The sequence below is a fragment of the Microtus pennsylvanicus genome, chromosome 10, assembly GCF_037038515.1.
Source record: "Microtus pennsylvanicus isolate mMicPen1 chromosome 10, mMicPen1.hap1, whole genome shotgun sequence".
NCBI lineage: Eukaryota > Metazoa > Chordata > Mammalia > Rodentia > Cricetidae > Microtus > Microtus pennsylvanicus.
This window is the reverse complement of record NC_134588.1, coordinates 14,723,770-14,749,949: the sequence shown is the minus strand read 5'-3', so window position 1 is coordinate 14,749,949 and position 26,180 is coordinate 14,723,770. Positions and strand designations below refer to the sequence as shown.

The 26,180-nt window shown below is 36.8% G+C and overlaps 1 protein-coding gene across 6 annotated transcripts in view; it reads left to right on the top strand.

Annotated features, from left to right (window-relative positions):
* The window catches only part of Ptpn4 (protein tyrosine phosphatase non-receptor type 4), a 194,103-nt gene that overhangs the window by 135,487 nt on the left and 32,436 nt on the right, over positions 1–26,180 (top strand). For 5 of the 6 annotated variants that reach the window (XM_075987730.1, XM_075987726.1, XM_075987728.1 and 2 more), the window contains 9 exons: positions 1,814–1,939; positions 3,709–3,867; positions 10,195–10,354; positions 11,834–11,917; positions 12,001–12,057; positions 16,710–16,866; positions 19,597–19,763; positions 21,060–21,150; positions 21,336–21,397. In XM_075987730.1, coding sequence (XP_075843845.1) covers positions 1,814–1,939; positions 3,709–3,867; positions 10,195–10,354; positions 11,834–11,917; positions 12,001–12,057; positions 16,710–16,866; positions 19,597–19,763; positions 21,060–21,150; positions 21,336–21,397 — 1,063 coding nt within the window. The remainder of the gene's footprint in view (positions 1–1,813; positions 1,940–3,708; positions 3,868–10,194; positions 10,355–11,833; positions 11,918–12,000; positions 12,058–16,709; positions 16,867–19,596; positions 19,764–21,059; positions 21,151–21,335; positions 21,398–26,180) is intronic. The other variant, XM_075987729.1, reaches the window with a different exon arrangement.

Here is a 26,180-nt window from a genome sequence, read left to right as displayed (position 1 = left end):
GAACATGGTAGACTTATCAGTGGGTACACTGTTAGAGAAAATTGACCTTTCCTCTCCTGGCAGCTAAGAACTGTCAGTAGCTCCTCAGCTGGGGTGGGACTTGGTCTGGCTTGGACTTACACAGCTTTTGTGTATGCTGTCACAACCACTTTGAGTTCATATGTGTTGCTGCTCGGCTGTGTTATTTTATACAAATAAGTGTTTCTATTTAAATTTTTTATGATCTGGCTTTTTACATTAATATGACAGTATCTATTTGCTTTATTGTGGTGTAACAGAAAATAACATACATGATTTTTGTGAGTCTTGAGGAATTTATTACTGAGATTAAATGCCACATTGGGTGTTTTACTTTATGTTTATTTAAGTTACTTAATTCATTGAATTAACTTCCAGAATAATTCTAGATATCAAAAAAGTACACATTTATGTAGAAGAGTTTTGGGTAGTACTTGAACTTGCATATTAAAAACTTTGCTTATTAATATTCATTCCTAAAACTATAAGGGTTTATATCTCTGAATATAGTTAATACCATTTGCTCTGTGGAGATTAGCATTTTGTGGGGGATCACTTAATTCTGTTTTTCTCCTATGATAGCTGATAATAGGTAATAAAACATATCCTTTTGTTCTGGGAAGGTTACTCAGTGGATGGGAGCCATTGTTACTAAAAGTACCGGACACGAGTGAGAAGGAAACAGGGAACATACAACAACGTACTTAGGGGTTTATTAGAGGGGGTGTGTACAGGCCTGGGGAAGTTAGTGTGCAGAGGGAGGGGGTGGGGAGAGGAGCGAGGGCTTTTAAAAGCTGCTTAGTGCATGCGCACAGGGGTTTGTCGTGGCTACATCATATGCAGGCAGATGACGGGGCTCATGCATGCGTGCAAGGGCTTAACTGAATCATATGTAGATGATGTAATCCATGCTGCACATGGGTCATGTGGGGGCCCTTTAACATCCATTAAAGGGGCCAGTAGGCACTTCTGCCTGAGGACTGTTTGTACCCGCGTGACTCCTAGAACCTGGAAGTATCAGACTTATGTTGCTAAAATCATTACAATGGTTACTTTGGCAGAGGACTTAAGTTCATTTCCCAGAATTCTTATCACTCGGCTTAACAGCAGTTTGTTATTCCAGCCCCAAGAGATCTGAAGCTTTCTTGCCTCTGCAGGCACCTACACTTAAATACATACACACAAACACATACAAGAACCCATACATATAATTAAAAATAGAATAAGTCTTTAAAAAATATCCTTTTGTTACCCGCCACAAGATATTGTAGTTTTTAAAATGTTTTTACAAAAAGAAGGGAAAAGAAATTTCACTGATCATACTCTATATAAAAGAGAAGTTATAGATGTAGTATGTACGATTATCTTTTTTGGTCTTCTCCTCATTGAAGTGAAGTTTCAGAATTAAAAGTCATTGAAAAGATAATGTAGTGAGTATTGTTCAGTACATCTCATGATAAATACCACCCCGAGTACTCCAGAATAGATGTAAGCAAAGATCTGTAGCTTTGTAATTTGAGAAAATGTTTGGTAGCTAATTACTACCTTGCTTCTCTTTATTTCCTTTTTTAATTTCCTGTTTCCTATCTTATTCTTCATAGCCCCATCTTTCTTTTTGTCATATAAAGCAAATATAGCTTTTTTGAAATTATTTGATAAATACTGTCAAAACAACTCATTTTTTATAAGCAAACTCATTGAATATAATCTATTAAAATGAATTTTAAGATTTGATTCATAGTTATCTGTTATATAAAAACATCACTTTTCAATGTATTATTCAAATTTTCTACAGATCTCCAAGTAAGCCGTTGGCTCGAAAATTAATGGATTGGGAAGTAGTCAGCAGAAATTCGTTGTCTGATGACAGGTTAGAAACACAAAGCCTCCCATCCCGGTCTCCACCTGGAACTCCCAATCAGTAAGTGGCAAGCCAGCATCGAGCTTGCGTTTTGCTACTTTCTAAGTTATTGGCTAGGTATTTTATCGCCTAAACATCATAATACATAAAAATTTAAATCCTTTGATCAGATTTTCAAAAAATACTTTGATTTTATTTTACTTTTGTGTGTGTATGTTTGTTTATATGTGAGGGCATATGCATGTATGTAGTAGTTGGCATATGGAGATTAGAAGACAACTTGGGGGAATCAGTTCTTTCACTGTGTCAGTCCCCAGGATTGAAATCAGGTATTCAGATGCCTTTAATCGATTAGCTACCTTACCAGACCCAAACATGATTTTCGTTACTTCAAGCATTATTGCCCCTTTTTTGCTCCTCACTGTTAAAAGTGGTCTTACAATTGCTGTAGGGAATGAATGAGAAGATTGAAGGACAACCTTCATTTTCCTCAGCAGTTGACTTTCACAAGAAGGGTAATTAAGTATCTAGTCACAACTTCAAAATTCCATAGAGCTGTTGTTTATGTAGTCTATTTCCATGTAGATTTCCACCTCGATTTTTGTTTTGTTTTGTTTTGTTTTTTTGAGACGGGTTTCTCTGTGTTAACTGCCCTTGGCTGTCCTGGAACTTTCTATGTCCTTGAACTCACAGAGATCCACCTCCCTCTGCCTCCCACTCCCAAATGCTGGAATTAAAGGTGTCCGACCACCTCCTGGCAATACCAGGATTTCTAAGAGGGTGTAAATTGTTGGAAAATGCTTTGTCTGAATAATTGTTATTCAGTGTGATCTAGCACTTCCTCTGGCCTAAAAAATGCTTTCTAACAGCAGTCCCATAAGCTCAGGTAGAGTTGAACCAAGAGCTGTGTGCTACAGCTCTAACCCTGTCTGAACTGCAAAGGGAAGACTTCCTCAGATTTCCCACACTAGAAGGGAAGGCAAGGAAAGAGAAGTAAAGCTAGGAAAGGGGAGGAGAGGGAGAGGGGGGCAGGATGAGGTGAGGGGAAGGAAGGGAAGGTAGGAGTGTAATTGAGATGATCTAAATAACAATAGCTCTGATTAAGTTTTCTAGGAAATGAAATAATTTTAAGGATGATTTGGGGGAAAAGTACAGTATAGCAGTGGCCCTAGAGTCAATGTTTAAATCTTGAAGTTAATTTCCATCCTATTTTCTCATCTGCTAAATCCTATTTGTAGATAGACACAATGGCACATGCCTTTATTCTCAGCATCTTTGTCATAGTAAGTGTCCTACAGTTTTAATGTGGTATTAAAAGATATAACAAATAAAAAATAATTAGAAAAATGCCCTGTACATAGCAAGTGCTCAGTTATTAACTATTGCAATTATAATCATAAAGATGATAATTATGTAACTGCTGGTTAGGAATAGTGGGATTCTTCCTCATCATATAATCTTAGGAATTCAAATTGCACAAAATTAAAAACATTAAGAAGAAAACATAATTGAGACTAGACTCTATTTCTGAACATTTATTCTAGTCAGTTTCATAAATTTGAATAAGGCATAAGATTAGTAATGAGTGAAACCTAGTAATACTAGGTAGAGCAGAATGGGTAAAGTCCTTATGGTAGCTGTAGATGGCAGTCATGTATTGACTTGCTATGTTGTGTTCTTTCTGTTTATATCACTGTTAGAGATTCTGCCTAGTCAACGTAGTCAACACACACAAACATATATACCCACTTTAAGATGAAACCAGATAATCAAAAAGCATGGAAAATTCAAAGTATACTTTTCTTCAGCCTTTGTTTCTCTTCATTTAGTCGGAGTTCTGCATTCACACAAGAGGGGACCCGGGTCCGGCCATCTTCTGTTGGTCATTTGGTAGACCATGTGGTTCACACATCCCCCAGTGATGGTTTTGTAAATCAGAGATCTCCATCATCAACGCAAGCTAATAGCATAGTTCTGGAATCATCACCGTAAGACCCCCTTTCCAATGTTTTCTTAATTCTTTAGTTTAAAGTAAATTTAATTTCTTCACTTGAAATAATCTTAGAAATTAGAGTACTTGATACAAGGTGGTACTTATATAATTTTAAGTATATATTTGTAAATGTATTTATTTGTCCTTGAAATGTCTTGTTTTATTTGGTGGGTTTTTTTGTTTGTTTGTTTGTTTGTTTTTGGTGTTGTTTTGTTTTTTGAGACAGGGTTTCTCTGTTGCTTTGGAGCCTGTCCTGAAATTGCTCTTGTAGACCAAGCTGACCTCAAACTCACAGAAATTCACCTGCCTCTGCCTCCCGAGTGCTGGGATTAAAGAGTGTGCCACCACTGCCCGGTGAAATGTCTTATTGCCTCTTTTCTCTTTACCACTATGGTTACTGGCTATTCTTTGATTTTTAGTGTATGCTCTAAAGTGTTAGTTCAGGTAATATGATAGTGTAGTCAGGGAGTAGGAGAATGTAAGACAGCCTTCTTAAATTTTTTTAAAGGAAAGAAATCATAAACATAAAATGTTATGAAAAGTATCAAGGGAAAAGTAATTGAGATGGTTTTCACCCTCAGTTATAGAAAGCATGTCTATATCTTTCTTTTCTTTTTTCTTATTTCATGTATTGAGACAAGGTCTCCCTATGTAGTCCTGGCTATCCTTGATCTCAGTGATCTGGCTGTCTCTGCCCTCCAGGTATGTGATACCACTCCTGGCTATTCATATCATTTCTAAAGTATGTTCCTACTATCATTTTTTATTCTGATTGACAGATTCAGTTTCTTATTTCAGTACTGATAGTCATCAGTCTAATGCATATCCTCACATTAATATGTAACATCTTGATTGATTAGCTTATTCAGTGGAAATAACTCATATGCTTTTGACATACTTGAAGGATAATACCTACACAATAATAGATGAGTTAGAAATAAGGAGTATATGATACAGTGTATAAAGAATGTGATCAGTCTTTAAGAAAGAGTAACTCTTAGCGTAAGGGATAAAAGAGAGATGAAGAGGTCGGCAAAGTGGTATAGCCCATCTGGGAAAGCATGACCACTTGTCGTTAGACCAAACAACACCATGCTGCCAAGACTTTTAAAAGTCTAGCCTTGGTAACTTATGTCTGCATTATAAGGAATGAAAGAATATAGCAGATATATCATGCACAATGAAACCTATAAAAACTGAGTTGACAAGAGATAGAATTGATGTTGATGAAAAACTTTCATATTTTATTACTTAAAATTTTTTTTAACTAACTCTGTTGGGTTTTAACAGTCATATTTTCTGACTTTGAAGCTTTAGAAGTATGGAGTAAATCTTAAGACCTAGCCAAACAGTTCTATTTTTGTATATTAGTTGTATTCTTGAAAGGTTGCATGTGTTCTCTAAACTGCCTGTTTAACTTACTTTGAGCACCAGTTATTTTTGTGTATAACTGACCAAATATTTGAGAGAACCACTTGGAGGGGAGATAGATGTGTTTTAGTTCACAGTTTTATAGATTTCAATCTATAGTCCTTGGCTGTTGATTTTGGGCTCGTGGTAAAGGAGAAGATTATGGCAGCAAGGGTGTGCAGCAGAGACTACTCATTCATAGTGGTCTGGAAAAGCAAAAGGGACCAGGGACTAGGTACTCGCCGAAGATATACTCCCTGTAACTACTTTGTGCAGGTACGTCCTATCTGCTTAAGTTCCCACAACTTCCCAATATAACTATCTCAAGGTAGGAACCAAATATTTAATACTTGAGCCTGCAAGGAGTACTTCAATGTCCAAACTATAAGTCATCTACCCAATACATTGCTTATTTTAAAAGTCCTCTTATCATCAGTATAAATGAGCCAAAGACAAGAAGCCTATGTTTTAAGCCAAAATTATGTATTTTATTTGGACAGGATTTCTCTATGTAACAGCCCTGACTGTTTTCTAGAACTAGCTCTTATAGACCAGACTGACCTCAAACTCACAGAGATCTGCCTGCCTCTGCCTCCCAAGTGCTAGGATTAAAGGCGTGCGCCACCACAACCAAGCCAGGGCAGTGATTTCAAATGAGAAGTATACTATGTGGAGAGAGGACTATGGCTTTTTAACAATGTATATTTAAGCTGTTTTAGCTCATTGAAATGTTTATTTAGCAGTTTTTGCAAAATATCTTGTAACCACACTATCCTTCTCACGTAGCTGAACACTGCTACTATTATGCCCATACCCATCAGCTTTAGCCCATCAGATATTCCACTGCAGACCATGGTTCAGTTGATTCTGCTATGTATTTTGGCCAGAACAAGAATAAGAGAATTTTCTCTGACTCCATTGCCATCTAATTTTAGCCTCACATGCCCTTTTCTCCCAAGCCTTTGGTTTTGCGGCTAAATCCTTTCTCAGTAAACAGCTGAATTACAAGGCCAGAAAAATCTTAGATTTGGGGCCTTTTAATGCCCAGTTTTTAGACATCCCTGAGGTCCTACCAATGGACGTGTTTTAATTTGCCTTCGTACCATGCAGGCTCTGGTGCAGGCCTATATTCAGGATCATAGAAATACTTCCTGGACTAGCAGTGCTTTTGAATACTTTACCCTTAGAGGCTTGTCTTCTTGGCAGTTGAAAGGAACAGAATAGAAACAGAAAACAAAACAAAGGAACCTGTGATCCCTGACCATGGAGGCAGATCTTAAGGAAGCTTTTATTGAAGAGGAAAGGTAAATAAATACTCTGATGTAGTAATTAGTAGATCTACCAGAATTTAGAACATTTCTGGGTTACCAAAGAAAAATGGGGAAGAATGGTGGAGGGGTGTCTCTGGGACAGGGGTTGGGGAGTTAGGATGGAGATGAGCAAGTATGGATATGTATGTATGTATAAACTTGTCATAATCTGTAAAGGACATTCTTTTAAAAAATTTTTAGAATGTCTGATCTCTGAATTCTTTTACACAGGTACCTAGGTGGGCATTATTGTGGACTTACTTCACTTAGTTATATTTATGCCAGATTACAAAAATTTCATGCCTGTTTTCTTAGCAGAAACTTCTCTGGGTAGTCATTAAGTCACACTGTCCAGTTTTAATCCCTCACCTACCCACCCCCACACAACTGCCAGGTTTCTAGCAGCCAACTTCTAAAGAGGTTCATGCTGCTACTGCCAAAGGGAGATAATATATCCAAGGTTGTTACTGCCATGGCCTTTCAGTTATCTTGAGGCAAATTGTTCCATAGCAATTGAGCCTCACTTCCGTAAAAGAAATGTTTGTTGCTGTCATTGTTATAAGTTTATTATTCGTCAGTTGTAGCTCCGTACAACTTTGTACTCAGACTCTGAGTGACAAGTCTCTGTTTGGAATATGGCTAATCTCATGGCATGGAAGACTCTTTAAGAAGAAGAGTCGTCACGAATCATGAAGTATTTCTTAAAGCTTCCTTTCGGAGATGACACAATCCATATTTTCACTACCAAAGCAAGTCATGGACAAGCCTGAGGTCATCCCTGCAGGAGGGTAAAGGGCAGTCTTTAAAATGATAACATCATTTAGGCATCTATTCTCAGTCCTACAAAGTGAGTAATGCGTGGTCAGTTCTATCCTTGAGTATATCAAGGACCATTTTCAGTGCTAGAGAATTGATTCACTAAAGAGCACTTGCTATTTTTGCGCAGGACCCAGATTCGGTTCCCGTACTCACATGACAGCTCATAACTGTTTGTAACTCAGGTGCCAAGGAGTCCAGTGCCCTCTTCTGGCACTAGGAGTGCATTTGATATACATACATATATGTAAATAAAATATTAATACGCATAATAAATTTAAGAAAGGATCAATTTTAATTAGATATAGTAGCATGCACCTTTAATCTCAGCACTCAAGAGATAGAAGCTACATATGATACATCTTTAGTAATCCTGGGAATCAGCATTATCATATACTAACGATAACTTCTTTCCTATGTTCACTGCGGGTATTCACAGTAGCTAAATTATGGCAAAAGCCAGCGTGCCCATCAGAAGAATGGATGAATAAAATGTAAAATATAGATACAATGAAGTATTAATTATTCAGCCATAGGAAAAAACGAAATGTTTGTTGGGATTTAAATAGAACTAGAAATCATCATGTTAAAAGAAGCCAGACCCAGAAAGAGAAATAAGTTTTCTGTCATAGAGTCTGAATTTAAACGGGGACTGTTGAAAAATACCAAAGGCCAGGAAGATAGTGGAGAACAAATGTGATAAAAATATACAATATACATTGTATATATAAAATATCATAATAAAGCTTTTAGTCTATTAAAATTTTTACAATTAATGTATGCTTACTTTTAAGAGGAAAAAAGATTCCTATTTCTATTCTCTTTTTCCAACCTCACTTTCATGGATGCCATCTTTAATAGGATAGAAGTTGAACCATTGCTTCTTCCTTTTGGCCCTTGTGAAAAATCACAAGTAATATTCTATAGACTGTTTATTCTTAAAAGTTATAGTTTCTGCCAGGTGGTGGTGGCACACGCCTTTAATCGCAGCACTTGGAAGATAGAGGCAAATGGATCTCTGTGAGTTTCAAGGCCGGCCTTGCCTACAGAGTGGACAGGCTCCAAAGCTACTGAAAAACCCTGTCTCGAAAAATCAAAAAAAGAAAAAGATTTACAATTTCTACCTGAAATATCTCCTGAATATCTAGCCATCAGTTCCTACTGCCACAAATGAGAGAGTTATATATTGTTTTCTCACCTGACAAGATTCCATGCATTTTTGTCTCTTCTATGACCTTAAATACTCTGATCTCTGTCACATCGTTGCATTTATTAACCTCATGAGCCATGGTAAAGGAGGACAATCATTTAAGATCATTAGACTATACCTACCAGGAGGTTTTTTCCATTCAACACCCAATTTTCAGGGTTTTTTTTTTGAGGTTATAAGTCCATTTCTTCTCCTTCAAACCCTTCCCCCTTTAGCCCCCTTTTCTGTCTTTCAAATTCGTGACCTCTTTCACTAATTGTTACATACATGCTAGTGTTCATTCATATAATAAATTATATATATAGTTTTATATATACTTATATATGCATATATATAGTTATATGTAACATAAAACCTACACTGTCTGTTATTGGTCTGTATGTTTTCAGGACTGACTGACTGGTATCGGATAAATAATTGGTGTGTTCGTTCCTGGAAGAGTATTTCTCCTACTCTCAGCATTCCTTAGTTATCTATAGTTCTTTGTGTAGAGTTCAGGCCTTGTGAGTTTTCCCCGGCCCCTTTGGATGATCTGTTGTCATTGTCCTTGCTTAGTTCTTGTATAGGCAGCCATGTTGGTTTCACTTTTTGGGTGTGGCTTCTGATATTACCATGAAATACAGTCTCACAGAACCCCCTAATCCTCTGGCTCTTCCCACCCCTTTTTCTGCAATGTTCTCAGAACCTTAGATGCAGAAGTTATGTAGATGTACCCATTGCAACTGGACTCCATGACTTTACATTTTGATTGGCCAGTTTTTCTCTAGTGGTTTCCATCTGTTGCAAAGAGTTCCTTGATGAGAGGCGAGAACTATACCTATTTGTGTATATAAGGACAAATATTTAGAGTGTAGTTTGTGGTTATGCTAGTTTAGTAAAGCAGTGGCTATAAGTTCTTGTCCAAGATCTGTGAGCCTACTAGCACTGGGAAACTGGCTAGCTTTTCAGTACCAAGCATGATATCTCTCTTGTTGAGTAGATCTTAAGTCCAATTAGAAAGCTGTTGGTTACTACTAAGGTTTGTATGCCACTGTATACCCTTAGGGTTATTGTACCTTGCTAATGACTATGGTTCATAGGTGCTATCGTGGAGCCTTTTTGTACCATGAATGCTAGCCTTCAGTGAGGAGGCATGCTAGTCAGTTCCAGCTCAGGGAGCCTCTGGGCCATGTGTGTGAAGTACATGGTGTCCGCGGCAATAAGACTTACTTTCCGCAATTCTATTTTAACTTCTCGTTGCCTACAGTGCTCTCTGGCTACCCATGCCTCCATTAAAAAAAAATTAAAAATTAAGAAAAAATGTTTGGAAAGGTATGAATATTATTACAGCAAATTAATATATTATCTTCATAGGAATGTATACCTTTAATTTTGTGTTTATTGGTTTGATTAAAAACAGATTTACTAATTTAAAAATAATTTTTTTAATTAAAAGATAGCATTTCCATGTAAATATATTCAAAACCTCTCTATACTAGACATGGTTGGTATCTGGATTGCTTGATCTAATTTAGAATAAAATATTTCCATCAGATGATTACTAAAACTACTCATTTCTGGCCCTTTTCTTCTCTAGATCACAAGAAACTCCTGAAGATGGGCAGCCTCCAGCTTTACCACCCAAACAATCTAAAAAAAACAGTTGGAACCAAATTCATTTTTCTCACTCTCAGCAAGATCTGCTCAACCATACTAATGAAACCTTTGATGTGCCCTGTTCTCCTGAAAAGTCCACTGTAGGTAGCCTCACTTTGTTTTGAACTTTTAAAATCTTGAATGCAGTTTATTTTGAGCCATACCGTGTTTTAGTTGTAAATGATAATACTTTGTCTTTTTTTTTTGATTCTTTTATCCTGATTTATACAATTATGGTGTTATCTTTTTCTCCATTTGAAAAGTGCCCATTGCTTTGAGTTACTGACTTAACAACTTAGTGGTAATTTCAGTGTGCAGCAGTGTATGTGCACTGTATATTTTAAAAAACAATTCATAAAGTCGGGCATTGGTAGTACATGCATTTAATCCCAGCACTTGGGAGGCAGAGGCTGGTGAATCTTTGTGAGTTCAAGGCCAGCCTAGTCTACAAGAGCTAGTTCCACGACAGGCTCAGAAAACTACAGAGAAACCCTGTCTCAAAAAAAAAAATTAAAAAAAGAAATTTATAACTTTTGCTTCTCTAGAATATGCTTTTGTACAATAAAATGACGAGCTGTTAGAATCCTAATGGTTTGTTAATTTTATTACTTTCTCAAGAAGATTTAAATAAGCCATAAGTGATGTTACCAGTTTAAGAATATCATATGTATATATGTTTCAGGAAATTTAAAGAGATATTAGGAAGCTAAATACGATACAAACTTGCGTTTTGATAATAGTGGGTATGCAATGACAATTAACACATGGTAGTTGTTATAACTTGCAATCTAGTTTGTTTTTCTCAAAAGTATTTAGAACAACTGAAAGATAGCTTAGTGGTTGAAGTATGGCTACACAGACACTCAGAATGTATAGACACTTGGATCTTTGGTGGCTTATTGATCAGCCAGCCAAGCCCCACATTGTAAGTCCCTGGTACTAGTGAGAGATAGTTCCAAAAATTAAGAGGGATAGCATCTGAGGTCTGCTACCCAAGATTGCCCTCCAGCCTCCACCATTAGGCTCACACACCTATGCACATACTTGCAAATACATGTGCACCTATACAAACAACTATGCACACACACACACATACATGAATAGAGAATCATCAAGAAATGTATGTAGTTATCTAAATAAAGGCTCTAGAAACTGAGCCTTCAGTCCACCAAGTCCTAAGAATAAGGAAGATGAAGGGGCACTGAGAATATGCAGGCAGAAAGGTAGAAAGAAAAGTAGGCAATAGGATGTAATAAAATTAAGACATAACAGTGGATTTAGCAATGGGAAAATATTTGTTGCCCTTAATTTAGTTATGGAATAATAAAGATGAAAACCTGTATTACATAGATTTAAAGAATGGGAGATGGCTGATTCTTCCAATTTGCCGGCATTTCTTGCTAGTAAAATGGAAGGAAGAATGGGAGAATGTATTTTCAAGTTATTAGGCAAAGAAATTTATTTTCTTCAACTAACATTTTTCTTAGAATTATAATTATTTACATACTATAGATAATACAAACAGATATAATATATACTTTATTTGTAATCTGAAAATTCTTTATTTTTGTCTTTTCAAGCCTAATGGTGGCATTCCACATGATAATCTTGTTCTAATCAAAATGAAACCTGATGAAAATGGAAGGTTTGGATTCAATGTAAAGGTAACCTGGAATTTGTCCATATTTAGTTTTTATATTAAGATGTTCTTAGTTTGGTAGTATTTAACTTTTTTTGTGTTTTCCAGGGAGGATTTGATCAGAAGATGCCTGTAATTGTGTCCCGAGTAGCACCAGGAACACCTGTAAGTTATCCAAAATTTTATGTAAATACTGCTTTTAAGAGCGCCCACCCACTGAGACAGTGGGGCTGATCTATTGGGAGCTCACCAAGGCCAGCTGGACTGTGACTGAAAAAGCAGGGGATAAAACCGGACTCTCTGAACATGGCGAACAGTGAGGGCTGATGAGAAGCCAAGGACAATGGCACGGGGTTTTGATCCTACTCAACGTTCTGGCTTTGTGGGAGCCTAGCCTGTTTGGATGTTCACCTTCCTAGATATGGACGGAGGGGGGAGGACCTTGGACTTTCCACAGGGCAGGGAATCCTGACTGCTCTTTGGACTGGAGAGGGAGGGGGAGAGGAGTGGGGGGAGGGGGAGGGAAATGGGAGGCTGGGAGGAGGCGGAAACTTTTTGTAAAAAAAAAAAATAAGGAATAGTATATGCAGCCCAGCGGTGGTGGCACACACCTTTAATCCCAGCACTCGGGAGGCCTGGTCTACAAGAGCTAGTTCCAGGACAGGAACCAAAAAGGCTACAGAGAAACCCTGTCTCGAAAATCCAAAAAAAAAAAAAAAAGAATAGTATATACTTTGGGGCCAGGGGTGATGGCACATACTTTAATCCTAGCACTCAGGAGGCTGAGGCAGGTGAATCTTTGTGAGTTTGAAACCACGAGACCAGCTTGGTCCATAGAGGGAGTTCCCAGAACAGCCAGGGCAACAAAGAGAAAGAAACCTTGTCTTGAATAACAACCACCAAAAAAGAATATATACTTGGGGCCAGATATGATCAGCACTCAGGAGGCAGAAGCAGGCAGATCTCTACTGAATTTAAGCCTAGTGCAGAGTTCCAGACTAACCAGAGCTACAAACAAAAAAACAAACGTACTTTCTAAAATGTTTTTATGTGTATGAGTAATATGTTTGAATGTATGTTTGTGCACCTTTTGTGCATGTGGTGCCCTCAGAGATCAGAATGCAGTGTAGCATCCCCATGGAACTGGAGTTATGGCCAGTTGTGAGCTACAATATGAGTCTTAGGAATGGGTCCTCTACAAGAACAGCAAGTGCTCTTACCTGCTAAGCCGTCTTTCCATCCCCATTGGTACTTTTAAAAAAGTTAGCTTTAGCATGTGTGAGTGTTTTCCGTGTCTGTATGTATCTGTATCACATGATGCCTGCTGCCTGTGGAGACCAAAAGAGGACATTGGATCTCTTAGAACTGGAGGAAGATCAGCAAGTGCTTTCATCCCCAGAATTGTACTTTAAAAAAAAATCATTGGGATGGATTGGCTGTTAAGAACACTGGCTGCTCTTCCAGAGGTCCCAGGCTCAAATCCCTGAACCCACATGGTAGCTCACAGCTGCCTGTAACTCCAGTTCAACGTGATCCAGTGTTCTCCACAGCAATCAGACATTCTTGTGGAGCACAGGCATACATGTGATTAAAACACCCATACACATTAAATAAAAATAAATCATTTATTTGCTTAAATAATAAGGAAGAAAGTTAATTATTACTTTTCGGGTGCCAAATGTTAAATCTAAAGACCATATTGTAAGTTGCAGGGAAGATAGATTTTTCTTGACTCTGTGTCTTAGAAAGAAGCTATCACTGAATGATGCTACAGTGCTAAAGGGTTCTGTCCAAACAGCCTCCTTATTCAACACATGCAGATGAAGGTGGAGTTTATTTCATTTTTGTTGTTGCTGTTTGCTTTTTTCTTTTCTGTTGCTGTTTGCTTTTTTCTTTTCATTTACCATAGTACATTATTTGCCTACTTTTTGTTTTAAAAATATTTTAAGTGGATCATTTTTAAGTCCTAATATGTACATTCTAAAAAGCATTGAATCTGAAACAGTAAGTCCCCTATTACTCAGTCATGAATTTTCTGTTCATCATTGAATAATTCTTATTGGTGTGTTATCTGGAAACATGCTAAAATATTAGCAGTGTTTCTCCTGGAAAATGGAATTACTGGTATTTTTCACTTTTTTTTGTCTTCCTATTTACTTATCTGAATCATGACCCCAAATGTGCTTTGCTCTTATGAGGTGTATGTATTGCTGGTGACTTACTCCCTTCTGCTGTGCAGAAAGACTGTGCTTGAGAAATTTTGGTTGAATTTAGAACATTTTGAAGCAATAGAACTTTTTAATTTTTAAATTATTTCATTAATTTAGATACCACCACAGCCTTCCAATGTTGTGAACTTAAAAAAAAAAGTTTAAAGGAAACAGTTTCAAGTTGTTTTTTGTTTGTTTGCTTTGTTTTGTCAGGGCTTCTCTTTGTAACCCTGGTTGTCCTGGAACTCATTCTGTAGACCAGTCTGATCTTGAGCTCAGAAATCTGTCACCCTCTACCACCAAGTGGTGGGATTAAAGGCATGTGCCACCACCACCCAACCTAGTTTCAAGTATTGTAATATCAGTTTTTTTTAAAAAAAAAATAGTGTATTCGGTACTTTAGAAATGAAAAATTCACATTAATTGTTTTCTTCCTGTATGGAAACCTTTTTTTTTTTCTTTTCCGTTTTCTGAGACAGGGCTTCTCTGTAGCTTTGGTGCCTGCCTGTCCTGGAACTAGCTCTTGTAGTCCAGGCTGGCCTCTGCCTCCCGAGTGTTGGGATTAAAGAAGTGCACCACCACCGCCTGATGGAAATTTTATAATCAATGTCTGTTCCTCTTACAAAATTTATCTAATATGCAAGTGTCACTTTTCAGGTCAGAGAAAAATGCAAATAAAAATAACAAAGGTGTGTTAAATAAGAGAAAATTCCCATCAGTGATAAATGGGTATAATAAAAGACTCATAGAAGACTTATGTCCTCTAATCCATAGACCACTTCCTCTTTTCTGCCAGAATACTGCCCACACAGTAATGTGATAGGACAGCTTCTTCTGCTAAAGTAGCATCTCTCCCAGTACTATAGCAACCATTCTGCTTCATTTTGGGTATCCTAAACATATTTTTATAACAGCACATAATCAAACTGGTACATAGATGCATCTCCCTACATAAAGGAAATAAATATGCATTTATTTCATTGAACAAATAACCACCAAAAGAAAACCTCACAAACAATAAAGGCTGACATTTTAATATTTGAGATTTTAAAACGTTTGATTTAGTTAGCCTCATTTTTATCTTCACAATGCTAGAACATAAATCAAGGTAAGTATCTTCTTGTTGCATTTTTCTGAGTGCGGCCTGTAAGATCAGACATCTCACAAGCAGTGGATAAGTTTAACCTTTGTAGTAGTGTTCTTTCCAGTAGTCACACTATCTTACTGAGTGTTATGACATTGTCTGTAGGAAATTGAGTAGATTGGTCCATTTCTCCTTTCCTTTGTCACAGCATTTCTTCCACTGCCTGGCCAGCCATCTTTATGCTTGGTCTCATGTTTTTATAGAACATGTTATTCATATTTCTTTTTCTTTTATTTTCTTTATCTTTTTAATCATTTTTTTTTATTTTATGTGCATTGGTATTTTGCCCTTACATAAGTCTGTGTGACGGTGTTAGATCCTGAAGTTACAGATTTAAGCTGTAATGTAGTGCTGGGAATTGAACCCAGTCCTCTAGAAAAGCAGTCACTGTTCTTGAACACTTAGCTGTTTATCTCCCCTGCCCCAGTGCTTGGTTTTGAGATGATTTTTGGACCGAAGCACTAACAGCAAATGTATACTTTATGCAATAATTCTCAGTGTGTCCTGAAACCTAAAATTTGAAGGATTTCATTCAGGAATTACTGTTATTTAAGCTATGGGAACTAAAGCTGAATATATTTTAAATAGTACAAAATTAAGGCTGCTTGTATATATGCACTTTGATATCTTTTCCGAATCTTTATGAGCATGATATGCCATGAAGAATGAATTTGTTTAGTGAACCTGGGAAACAAAATAGAATATTTCTGCTTTTCAAATAGATGAAAGTGTGTGTGTGTGTGTGTGTGTGTGTGTGTGTGTGTGTGTGTGTGTGTGCACTAGACATTGTCATCTTTCTCAGTCACTTTCTACTTTGTTACATTAGTTTTTGAGATGGTGTCTCTCTGGACCTGGAGCTCACTGATTGGCTATGTTGACTAACCAGCAAGGTTCAGGGATTCTGTTCTGCCTTCCCATACTGGGATTACAGGTTCAGGTTCACACTATAGCATTTGATGTTCATGTGCTTTCTGGGGTTTGGAAGTCAGGCCCTTATGGTTACTTAGCAAATACTTTATTGACTTAGCCATCTTCCTGGCCTTGCATGGATGCTTTTCTATATGTAGTTTTGGTTTTCCTGTGGATGCTTTTCTATATATAGTTTTGGTTCTCCTTTTATAGTCTATAAAAAGTAAATTTCTCAATCATTCACTTAAAAAATATAATGTAACCATATTGCAATTTTAACATTGCTTGAAAGATTCCCCTGGGATCTATAAGCTGTAAGGAAACAAAATAAAGAACTTAGAAGGAAGACATCAGGAAGTAGTGTGGAAGGAAGTCAGGACACAGAAGGGAAACATCGGGGTGGAAAAACAGAACAGAAAATGGATAGAGTAGAACAAGCGAGAGAAAGAATAATAAAATGAAGAACTAAGCTTTGGCCCTTAAAAAAAAAGTAAATTTCTATATTTTCAGGATACCATAAACATATCTGAACACTTATCCACATTATATTATAGGCTGACCTCTGTGTCCCTCGATTGAATGAAGGGGACCAAGTGGTACTGATTAATGGTCGGGACATTGCAGAACATACCCATGATCAAGTAGTCTTGTTTATTAAAGCCAGCTGTGAGAGACATTCTGGGGAACTCGTGCTTCTAGTTCGACCTAATGGTAAGTACTCTATATAGCACTGAGTAGTTATAATTTGTTATGGTTTATTACTGGACTTGAGAGTAAGTAGACTTCTTTAAACACATCAACCTAGTTCTTACTCAAATGACAGTGACATCTGTCATTTTTGGAAACAAAAATCCCAAATCTTGGTTCTCTTATCTCCCATTCATCTCTGTTGATACAGTGGCTTTCCTACTGTTTCCCAAAAGCCCCAGCCTGTTACACTTTAAGGCCTGTGTACTTGTTATTTCCTCTGCTCAGCAAATAATTCTTGGTATTTATTCTACTGTACATACCTAAAGTGGCTCTCCTCTTCAACCACTTCGTAGAAGTGTTATGTAGTCAGTTAGTGAGTGTTTAATGAATAAGTAAATCTCACCAGGTAACACACGCATTTAATCCTAGCACACAGGAGGCAGAGGCAGGTAAATTTTTTGTGTGTTCAAGGTTTCAGGACAGCCAGGGCTATATAGAGAAACCCTGTCTTTCCTGTCTTGGGACGAGGGATGGGAGGTGGAGGAGAGGAAATTTCTGTTCTACTTCTAGAAAACTTCAGTAACAAGCCATAGTTAACAACAACAACAAAACCAATTTTAACTATATTTTCATTAGGTGATGCCCTTTTGACTAATCATATCAAATCTTCATCTGGACATACTAGCATTGTCTGCATTTGTATTCATTGTAGCACTAGCACAATAGCCAAGTTATGCAGGAAGCTGTGTCCACCAGCAGAGACTTAATCAGCACTAGCCATATGTCTTTATGCACAGACTTGTATTTTAAAAGGTGTGCATGTAGAAAAGCGTCTTCATTACAGCAGGGATATAGGAGGAGAGTGGTGATGTGATTGAAACTCATTGTATTAATGTGTGAGAATGTCACAGTGAGATAATTTTAAAGAAAAGAAAACTTCCCTTTTTATCTTTGGATAAAGCAGGCATCTTCTTTTGTCTTCTGTATTTTGTGTTCTTCTCCACGGCATTCACAGACTATTCATTTTGGTTCTGAGGAACTTGTTTAAGCTTCATACTATGTTTTCCAAGCTCAATTTCTGAACAACAACAACAATCTCTCAGTTTTGCCCTTTTGTTCTCAATAACTCCTGTAGCACTCAATGACAACGGTTAGTAGCTATTGAGTTTTCTTTCTATCGAGGGTGTTATGTATGCTCTCACTTAATTCTCAGAGCCACCAAACATGATAGATCAATTACTCTCAGAGTTGAAAATATTTTTAAACATTTTATTACCTACTTACAGGTTCATGATGAGTACAGAGCCAGAATATAAATAAAAGTCTCTGTGATGACAAATGCCTTATTACAATTTGGATTGTTTCTTTTATACTTCACATTCCAAGAGGAACGCAGCTAAAGCCTTGTAAAGGAGTCTAGACTGAGACCTCTGCTCATTTTCAGTGTGGATTTATCATCTTTTTTTCCTCCCAAGTATGTTACATGATGTTTCCTAATTGAACAAGATGGCTAAGAAGCAGTCATGTGCAGAGATATTTATATACAGGTGAACCCTTTATGAGTATGTTAATAGATCCCATTTTAAAGAATGGAGTTAAAGATCTGGAGATGGCTCAACAGTTATGAGCATTTGCTGCTTTTACAAAGGACCAGCATTTAGTTTCCAGCATCCACATGGTGGCTCACAATGGCCTTTAACTCCAGTTCCAGGGGATCTGATGCCTTCTTCTGGCATCCATAGGCACCAGACATACACTCAGTAAACATATACACATTCAAGCAAAACATCCATACATGTTAAAAAAATAATAATAATAAACAATTTTCTTTAAAATGGAGCTGACAGGGAGAAGTGAGGATAAGCTGTAGGCCTGGCATTTACAGGCCCAACATCTGGGATTTGAACTTTTCTTATACTAACAGAGCATGAAGTATATTTAGTGACTAATTCAAGAAGAAAGGGTCAAGCCAGGTGGTCACTAATCCCAGCACTCTGGAGGTAGAGTTCCAGGACAGGTTCCAAAGCTACAGAGAAACCTTTTCTCAGAAAAAGAAAGAAAGAAGAAAGAAAAGAAGAATAAAGAAGAAAAGAACAGAAACAAAAAAAATGAAGAAAGGGTCAAGCAGGCTTGTTTAGCTTTGCATTCATTTTACATGCAGCTTATATGATAAAAGCCAACATATCCATACATATAATGGTGTACAGGCTTTTGTCTGTGCTATTGACTCATGTCCTAGAAATTAAGGGCAGGTCTATCAGATCTTCAACTCAATACTGCCTCATTTTCTTCATTTTTGTAAAGGTGGGTGGGGTGTGTGTGTGTGTGTGTGTGTGTGTGTGTGTGTGTGTGTGTGTGTTGTGCACCACATGGGCACAGGATCCAAGAATGTTAAAAAAGGATATCTGTTTCTCAGAATTTACTGATAGGAGGTTTTAAGCTGCCATGTGGATACTGGGAACTGGACCCAGATCCTCTACAAGATCATCAAGTGCTCTTGACCACTGAGCCACCTCTCTAATTCTGCCTCATTTTCTTAACGAGTCTTCAAATTTTAAGCATATGGCTAAAGAATCCTTTTTTCCAAAGGAATATGTAAAGCCTTTCAAACCCACCACCATTCTTGATTCTTATACAATGGCATCAGTTAAATCTAGTGAAATTATTAATATCTGAATCTGTAGAAAGTATCTGATAATTTCTTACTGAATTCTCCTAAGAGTCTTATGTATGTTTTTTGTTTTATTTTAGCTGTATATGATGTAGTGGAAGAAAAATTAGAAAGCGAGCCAGACTTCCAGTATATTCCTGAGAAAGCCCCACTAGATAGTGTCCATCAAGATGACCATTCCCTGCGGGAGTCAATGATACAGCTAGCCGAGGGGCTTATTACTGGAACAGTACTGGCACAGTTTGATGTAAGTGAAATCATTATATTAAAACAGTGTTTGCTAGTTAGTTTGAGAGTGGTAAGAACCTAGCCTTCTGTGCATTATGATTTATAAGGTAAAATGATAGTCTTAGAACTGGTTGACATTAAGAGTTCTAAAATTTAGTTTTTAAATTTATTCCCATAGTACTTGTTATGACTATATAAATAAGTGTCATTTTGAAAAAAGGGTAAGAGCCAAGCAGAGTAGCTTATACCTATAATCTCATCACTTGCAAAACTGAGGCAGGAATATGTTCATAAGTTTAAGGTTACTCCAGAATAGTGAGTTCCAAGCCACCCTAAGCTGTAGAGTGAGGCCCCTCTCAAAATTTAAAAAAGTAGTAAAGATACCTTAAATGGTTTTCCCTATAGTTACTACCTCTTTTTATGACAGGTAGAAGATGAGAATAGTATATTGTAGACTTCAAGTTGTGCAGAGCCGAATGTGACGGCACACCCCTTTGCTGTTCTCACTTCCATGGCAAGCTCTGTGAGCTTGAGGCCATCCCAGGCTACATAGAACAAAGACCTCATCTCAAAAAATAAGATAAAGATAAACAAAATGTCCAAGTTAAAGAAAATAACTTTGGTATTTCAAGTTCATATTTTGTCATAATTAGTCTTTCTTTAGTTTTGTCTCTACAGTTTTAAAATCCCTCAGATCATTATCACCAAAGAACAAGAATGTTCTTCATTGCTAATTTTTATTTTGATTAGTGAGTATATAATGAATTTTGAAAGTCTATATTTAAACCAGACATGTTCAGCCCATGGATCATATACATGCAGGATAGTTATTTTCCAAATCCAGTTCAACACATTTGTAGATGACTTAATTTGCTTACCGTTATTCAAACTGAGGATTTTCCCATGTGTTTAAACAGAAAAGGCCTTCAGTATTTGTTGTTTGTTGTATATAAAAGCTTGTAATGAAACATACAAGATATGCATCTTTTTTTCTTTTAAAAAGCATCTCAGTTTTTATATTGTTAGTACTTCTAAACTAAAATAAAGCAAGGTGTTCTCTGTAGGTTTTCTATTCAAATATTAGGTTCTTTGATAAACAAAATAGTTTTCAGATTTTTCAGAATATTACAGATACATAATGCATGTCAAAAGCTACAGAACTGACACAGTGCTGGGTCAGCTCTCTACTCTTCTGGAGAGTATCATAGTGTGGGGGGTATGGGGTTGATGTTTCCTGTTAGAATAGAAACTAGTCTGCAACACAAAGCAGAATCATTTGTGATTTATTGGGCTGTTTGCTTGTTTGTTTTTAAAGCAATTGTATCGGAAAAAACCTGGAATGACAATGTCTTGTGCCAAATTACCTCAGAACATTTCCAAAAATAGATACAGAGATATTTCGCCTTGTAAGTATCTATTAAATCTTGCCACCATAAGCTTAATCTTTTAAATAAAACTTTATTAGAGATTTTTGTGACCAGAGTATGGATCAGTGGTAGAACATTGTGCTTAGCATGTGCCAGGCTTTAGTGATTTAATCTGAAATATCAAAACAAAAAAGAAATCCATTGTTTCTTTTAAAATTTTTTAGATGATGCTACACGGGTCCTTTTAAAAGGTAATGAAGACTACATCAATGCAAACTATATAAATGTAAGTTTTTTTGTTATTCTTTTGTTATTTGAAATAATTGAAACTATTGAAAAATTTAAGGTTAATTCCTTTTTATTGAGGGTCTAACTTTAATTGAATATTATTTTATCATATTAATGTTTTAAAGAATAACTAAGCGACTGTTGGTGGTGGCACATGCTTTTAATTCCGCCACTCAGGAAACAGAGATAGGCAGATCTCTATGAGTTCGATGTCAGCCTGGTCTACAGAGTGAGTTCCCAGACAACCATTGCTACATAGAGAGAAAAAAAAGAAGAAGAAGAAAATTAAGTCAGGCCAGGCAGTTGTGGCGCACGCTTTGGGAGGCAGAGGCAGGCAGATCTCTATGAGTTCTAGGATAGCCTGGTTTACAAAGCTACAGAGAAACCCTGTCTCGAAAAAAAAAAAAAGGTGGTGGCACACGCCTTTAATTCCAGCACTCAGGAGGCAGAGGCAGGCTGATTTTTGTGAGTTCGAGGCCAGACTGTTCTACAAGAGCTAGTTCCAGGACAGGCTCCAAAGCTACAGAGAAACCCTGTCTCAAAAGACAAAGACAAGAAGAGAGAGAGAGAGAGAGAGAGAGAGAGAGAGAGAGAGAGAGAGAGAGAGAGAGAGAGAAGAGGAAAGAGGAAGGAAGGAAGGAAGGAAGGAAGGAGGGAGGGAGGGAGGGAGGGAGGGAGGGAGGGAAGGAGGGAAGAAGGGAAGGAAGGAAAATTAAGCCAGTTTTGGTGGCACATACCTATAATCCCAGCATTCAGGAGACAGGCCTAGAGAATTTCTATGAGTTCAGGGCCAGCCAGGGCCTCATGGTGCATCCTTGTCCATCCCACTCCAAAAGCTTTAATAATTTGGTGCTAGTATATTAATATGTAATTAGACGAGTACAATAGAGTAATTCACTCCAGAAATAGCCTAAGTTATTATTACTAGAATACTAGAATAGGCTTAGGTTATGGTAGTGGCAGCCTTTTAAATCACTAGAGATAAGCATAACCTATTTAGTGAATTATTTGTGTCATGTGTTCAAAATGTATCATTGTGAGGAGGATTATTTCCCCACAACTAATGAAGGAAAAGATCACTTTTTCCTTAATTTTATAATATAGAAATTTTTAAATGTATAGGATTAGAGCAAAATGTGAAATAAAGGGACTGGAGAGATGGTGAGCAGTGAAGAGTATTGGCTACTTCTACAGAGGATTAGCATCCAGTTCCTAGCACCCACCCACACTGGGCCACTCACAACCATTTGTAACTCTAGCACCAAGAAATCCGGAGCCCTCTTCTAACCTCCACAGGCACGCACATGGGCTCTCTTTCTCTTTCTCTCTCTGTGTCCATCCGTGTCTGTCTGTCTGCTTCTCTCACACACAAATAAAAATGTATTTTTTTTAACTGTAAAATCAGCTTTCACATATACATCACTTAGCTTTGGCCATTGTGGACTCATGGGCAATGTTATTTCCCTGTGTTCCCACATCCAAATTGTTATATAGGATAATTGTATACCACTTTCTCAATCTACAAGTACTTCACCTATTCAACTTTGATGCTGACATCTGTGAAAAAATACATCAGTGTATAAATTTGAAAAATGGAATCATGAAAGAAATATGTGAGAATTATTAAATATTTCAGGTAGGAGAAGAATTTTGTTAAGCTGGATGGATGGCTGCCTAAGCTACAAATAAATAGATCGTTGGTGAATGTCTCTGTGTTTAAGAGACTGAGGATCCCTTGTACAAGATTTCAAAATTAACCTGGGCAGCACAGCAAGACCTCATCTTAAAAGGGCAACCAAAGAGTCACATTTTGTCACATTTTATCTGCTAATCAATGTGTAACTTTACTCAAAACTTTAAAATAAGGATAATAATGGAAAATCTTTATATTTTGGTACACTTAAGGGTACTAAGATCAAATGACAGTCTGAATTTTTAAAATGCTGTAAAGTCTTACATGTAGGCTGGGACTATTAGCACACACTTAAAATCAACACTTGAGAGTCTAGGGTAGAAGACTGCCAAGTTCATGACTACCGGGACTACAAAGGAAGACACTCTGTCTCAGTTGAAACAAAATGGATGTAAGGCAGGAAATGAAATGTAAGCAACATTGAACATCGTAAACTACATGGCTATTTTCAAATGTCTATAAAAGAGACAATAGTATGAAGTGGTTATCTAGCTTTAAAGTCTGCCAACAAGTGGCCATATTATTTCAGTGATACCCCGTAGATTATTTTTAAGTCAAAATATATCACTTTATATGTATGTACAGTTAATTCTCACTATTTGAGGTAGTCATAGATCCCTTTGTACAAAGTTTGTACAAATGATAAACTAGGGAATAGTGAGTCATCATTTCTAGGGTAAATAGAGAATTAATGATTTATAAGTGTATAGTCATACTTTCATCAGCTAATCAATACATAACTTCATTTAAAGATTTATTTAGTAGTAACATTGTTGATTTGTTAACTTTGAATGCATAGCCAACAGCATTGAAGTATAATTCATACTTGAAGAAAGCTAATCTATATCATATTCTTGCACCTCAGAACACTAGACAGCACTTCATCACTGTGATTGTAAATGATGCAGTTATCCACAATAAACACAAATGTGAAGTACATGGCACTGCACAGTACTGGTGGCTGCTTGTGGGCAGTATAAGAGGGGAACAAAACAGTTTTATTTGGTATCAGCTGGACACATGCTTCTCCAGTGACTCATATTGTTTATTGGCCCCTAGTATGCCTACAAATGGCCAACAAATCTCTCCTGTTTTGAAGTTACATAGGAACTTTACATTATGGAGCCAGAGAGTCGGTAGAACAGTTAAACTTGTTGTCCAGTCTTGAAGACCCAGAGTTAAGAGTCTAACACCAACCCACATAACAAGATGCATGTAACCCTGCTTCTGAGGTGTCAGATTTAGAGGATCGTTGGGGCTTACTGGCTTTCATCAAAATTCGAGACTCAAGTTTCAGTTGAAAGGAGAGACCCTTCCACAAAGGAACAGGAAGAGAATGATACAAGATGACACACAGTTCCTCCTTCTGGCCTTAGATCATTACTTGTGAGATTTTTTTTTTTAAAGGAAAAGCAAAACTGGAACTGGAAAGACGGCCTTTTGGTTAAGAGCACCGACTACTCTTCCAGAGGATTTGGGTTCAATTCCGAGTATCCACAAAGAGGCTCACAACTGTCTGCAACAGTTCCAGGGAATCAGACACCCTCACACAGATAGACAGACAGACAGACATGCATGCAGGGAAAACACCAATGCACATTAAAATAAATAAATAAAATAACCAGCCTGGTGGTGGTGGCACACACCTTTAATCCCAGCACTTGGGTGACAGAGGCAGGCAGATCTCTGTGAGCTTGAGGCAAGCCTGGTCTATAAGAGCTAGTTCCAGGCTACAAAGCTACAGAGAAACCCTGTCTGGAAAAACAAAAGCAAACAAACAAACAAAAGAAAGAAAGAAAGAAAGACCCTCGTAACTATTAATACTTAGAAAAATAATAACAACACAGTTAAATGAAAGTATAGTCAACTTTAAAACAAAGTACAAGTTTAAACTACATAGAAGTACTATTATTTACCTATTAAAGTTAAAGACCACAAATTTGATGATAATATATGCAAGTCCAGTTCTTTATCTGAAGCCTTAGGGTCAAATATGTTTTGGGATTCAAAATTTTTAGATTTTGTTTTTTTAAAGTATATGTAGGCTATATACCAATGCTGTAGGAAGTAATGTCCCTAGCAGGTTATGGGATAAGGTCCCATTAATTGTTTTATTGATAGTATATAAATATTCTGAGTCCGACTAATAAAGTATAAATACTTTTAGGTCAGTCCAAAGTCAAATTTTGCTGTCAAATGATTTTAAATGAAGTCATGTTTAAAATGCCTTCAAGTCGAGGACAAGTCTTAAAACACCAGAAGCAGTTTTGCATTTCATACTATTGGTATTTTCAGAACTATAGATAAGGGATTATAGATATATTAGCAATTATCATTGAAAATACAATCCTGTGTGTTGTTGGCTGAAGTGTAGGGTAAAACTTTTCTAGAGGAAGTATCGTATTTTCAGAATTTAAAGTATGCATATGTACACTTTGATCCAACATTCTCATTTCTTCCTGTTGCTCTTATTTTCATCTTGGCTAAAAATGTCAAGTTTATAGAAGTTTTCAGTTTAACCTTGCTATTGCTAACAAACATATTAACAGTGCCATAAAGTAAATTACAGTTTTTTTTTCTGAAGGGATATTAAAAAGAAAGAAATTTAGGTATTAATTTTGGCATTATCTTTCAAACAATAGGATCATATATTGTGTACTATCATTTTAAAAATAGTTTTACAGAAAAATGGGAAAATAGTTGGGTACAGACTATCTATGTGAAAGAGATACTAGAAACTAGATAACTGAAATTTGGTTTGAGAGGGAGATATCAAGGATATTTGGTATTCATTTGGTATTCTCTGCATTGCTATGGGTAGATATCACCTTGTTAAAATCAACCTCAAATGTAGTTTAATTGTATTCCCCAATATTTTTCTTATTTCATTCTATACACAAGTTTAAACATCATCCTAATAGCTCTTCATGTTCTTTTATGAGATATTTCATATGAGAATTTTTTCCTCAGGAAATTTACTAATAAACTATTTATAGATACTTTTAAAATATTTTCTAGCAAATTCTCTGCCTCTAAAACAAGTTTCTCTGTAAAGCTGTCCTTTAAGTCATAGTCATGCCAGATATGG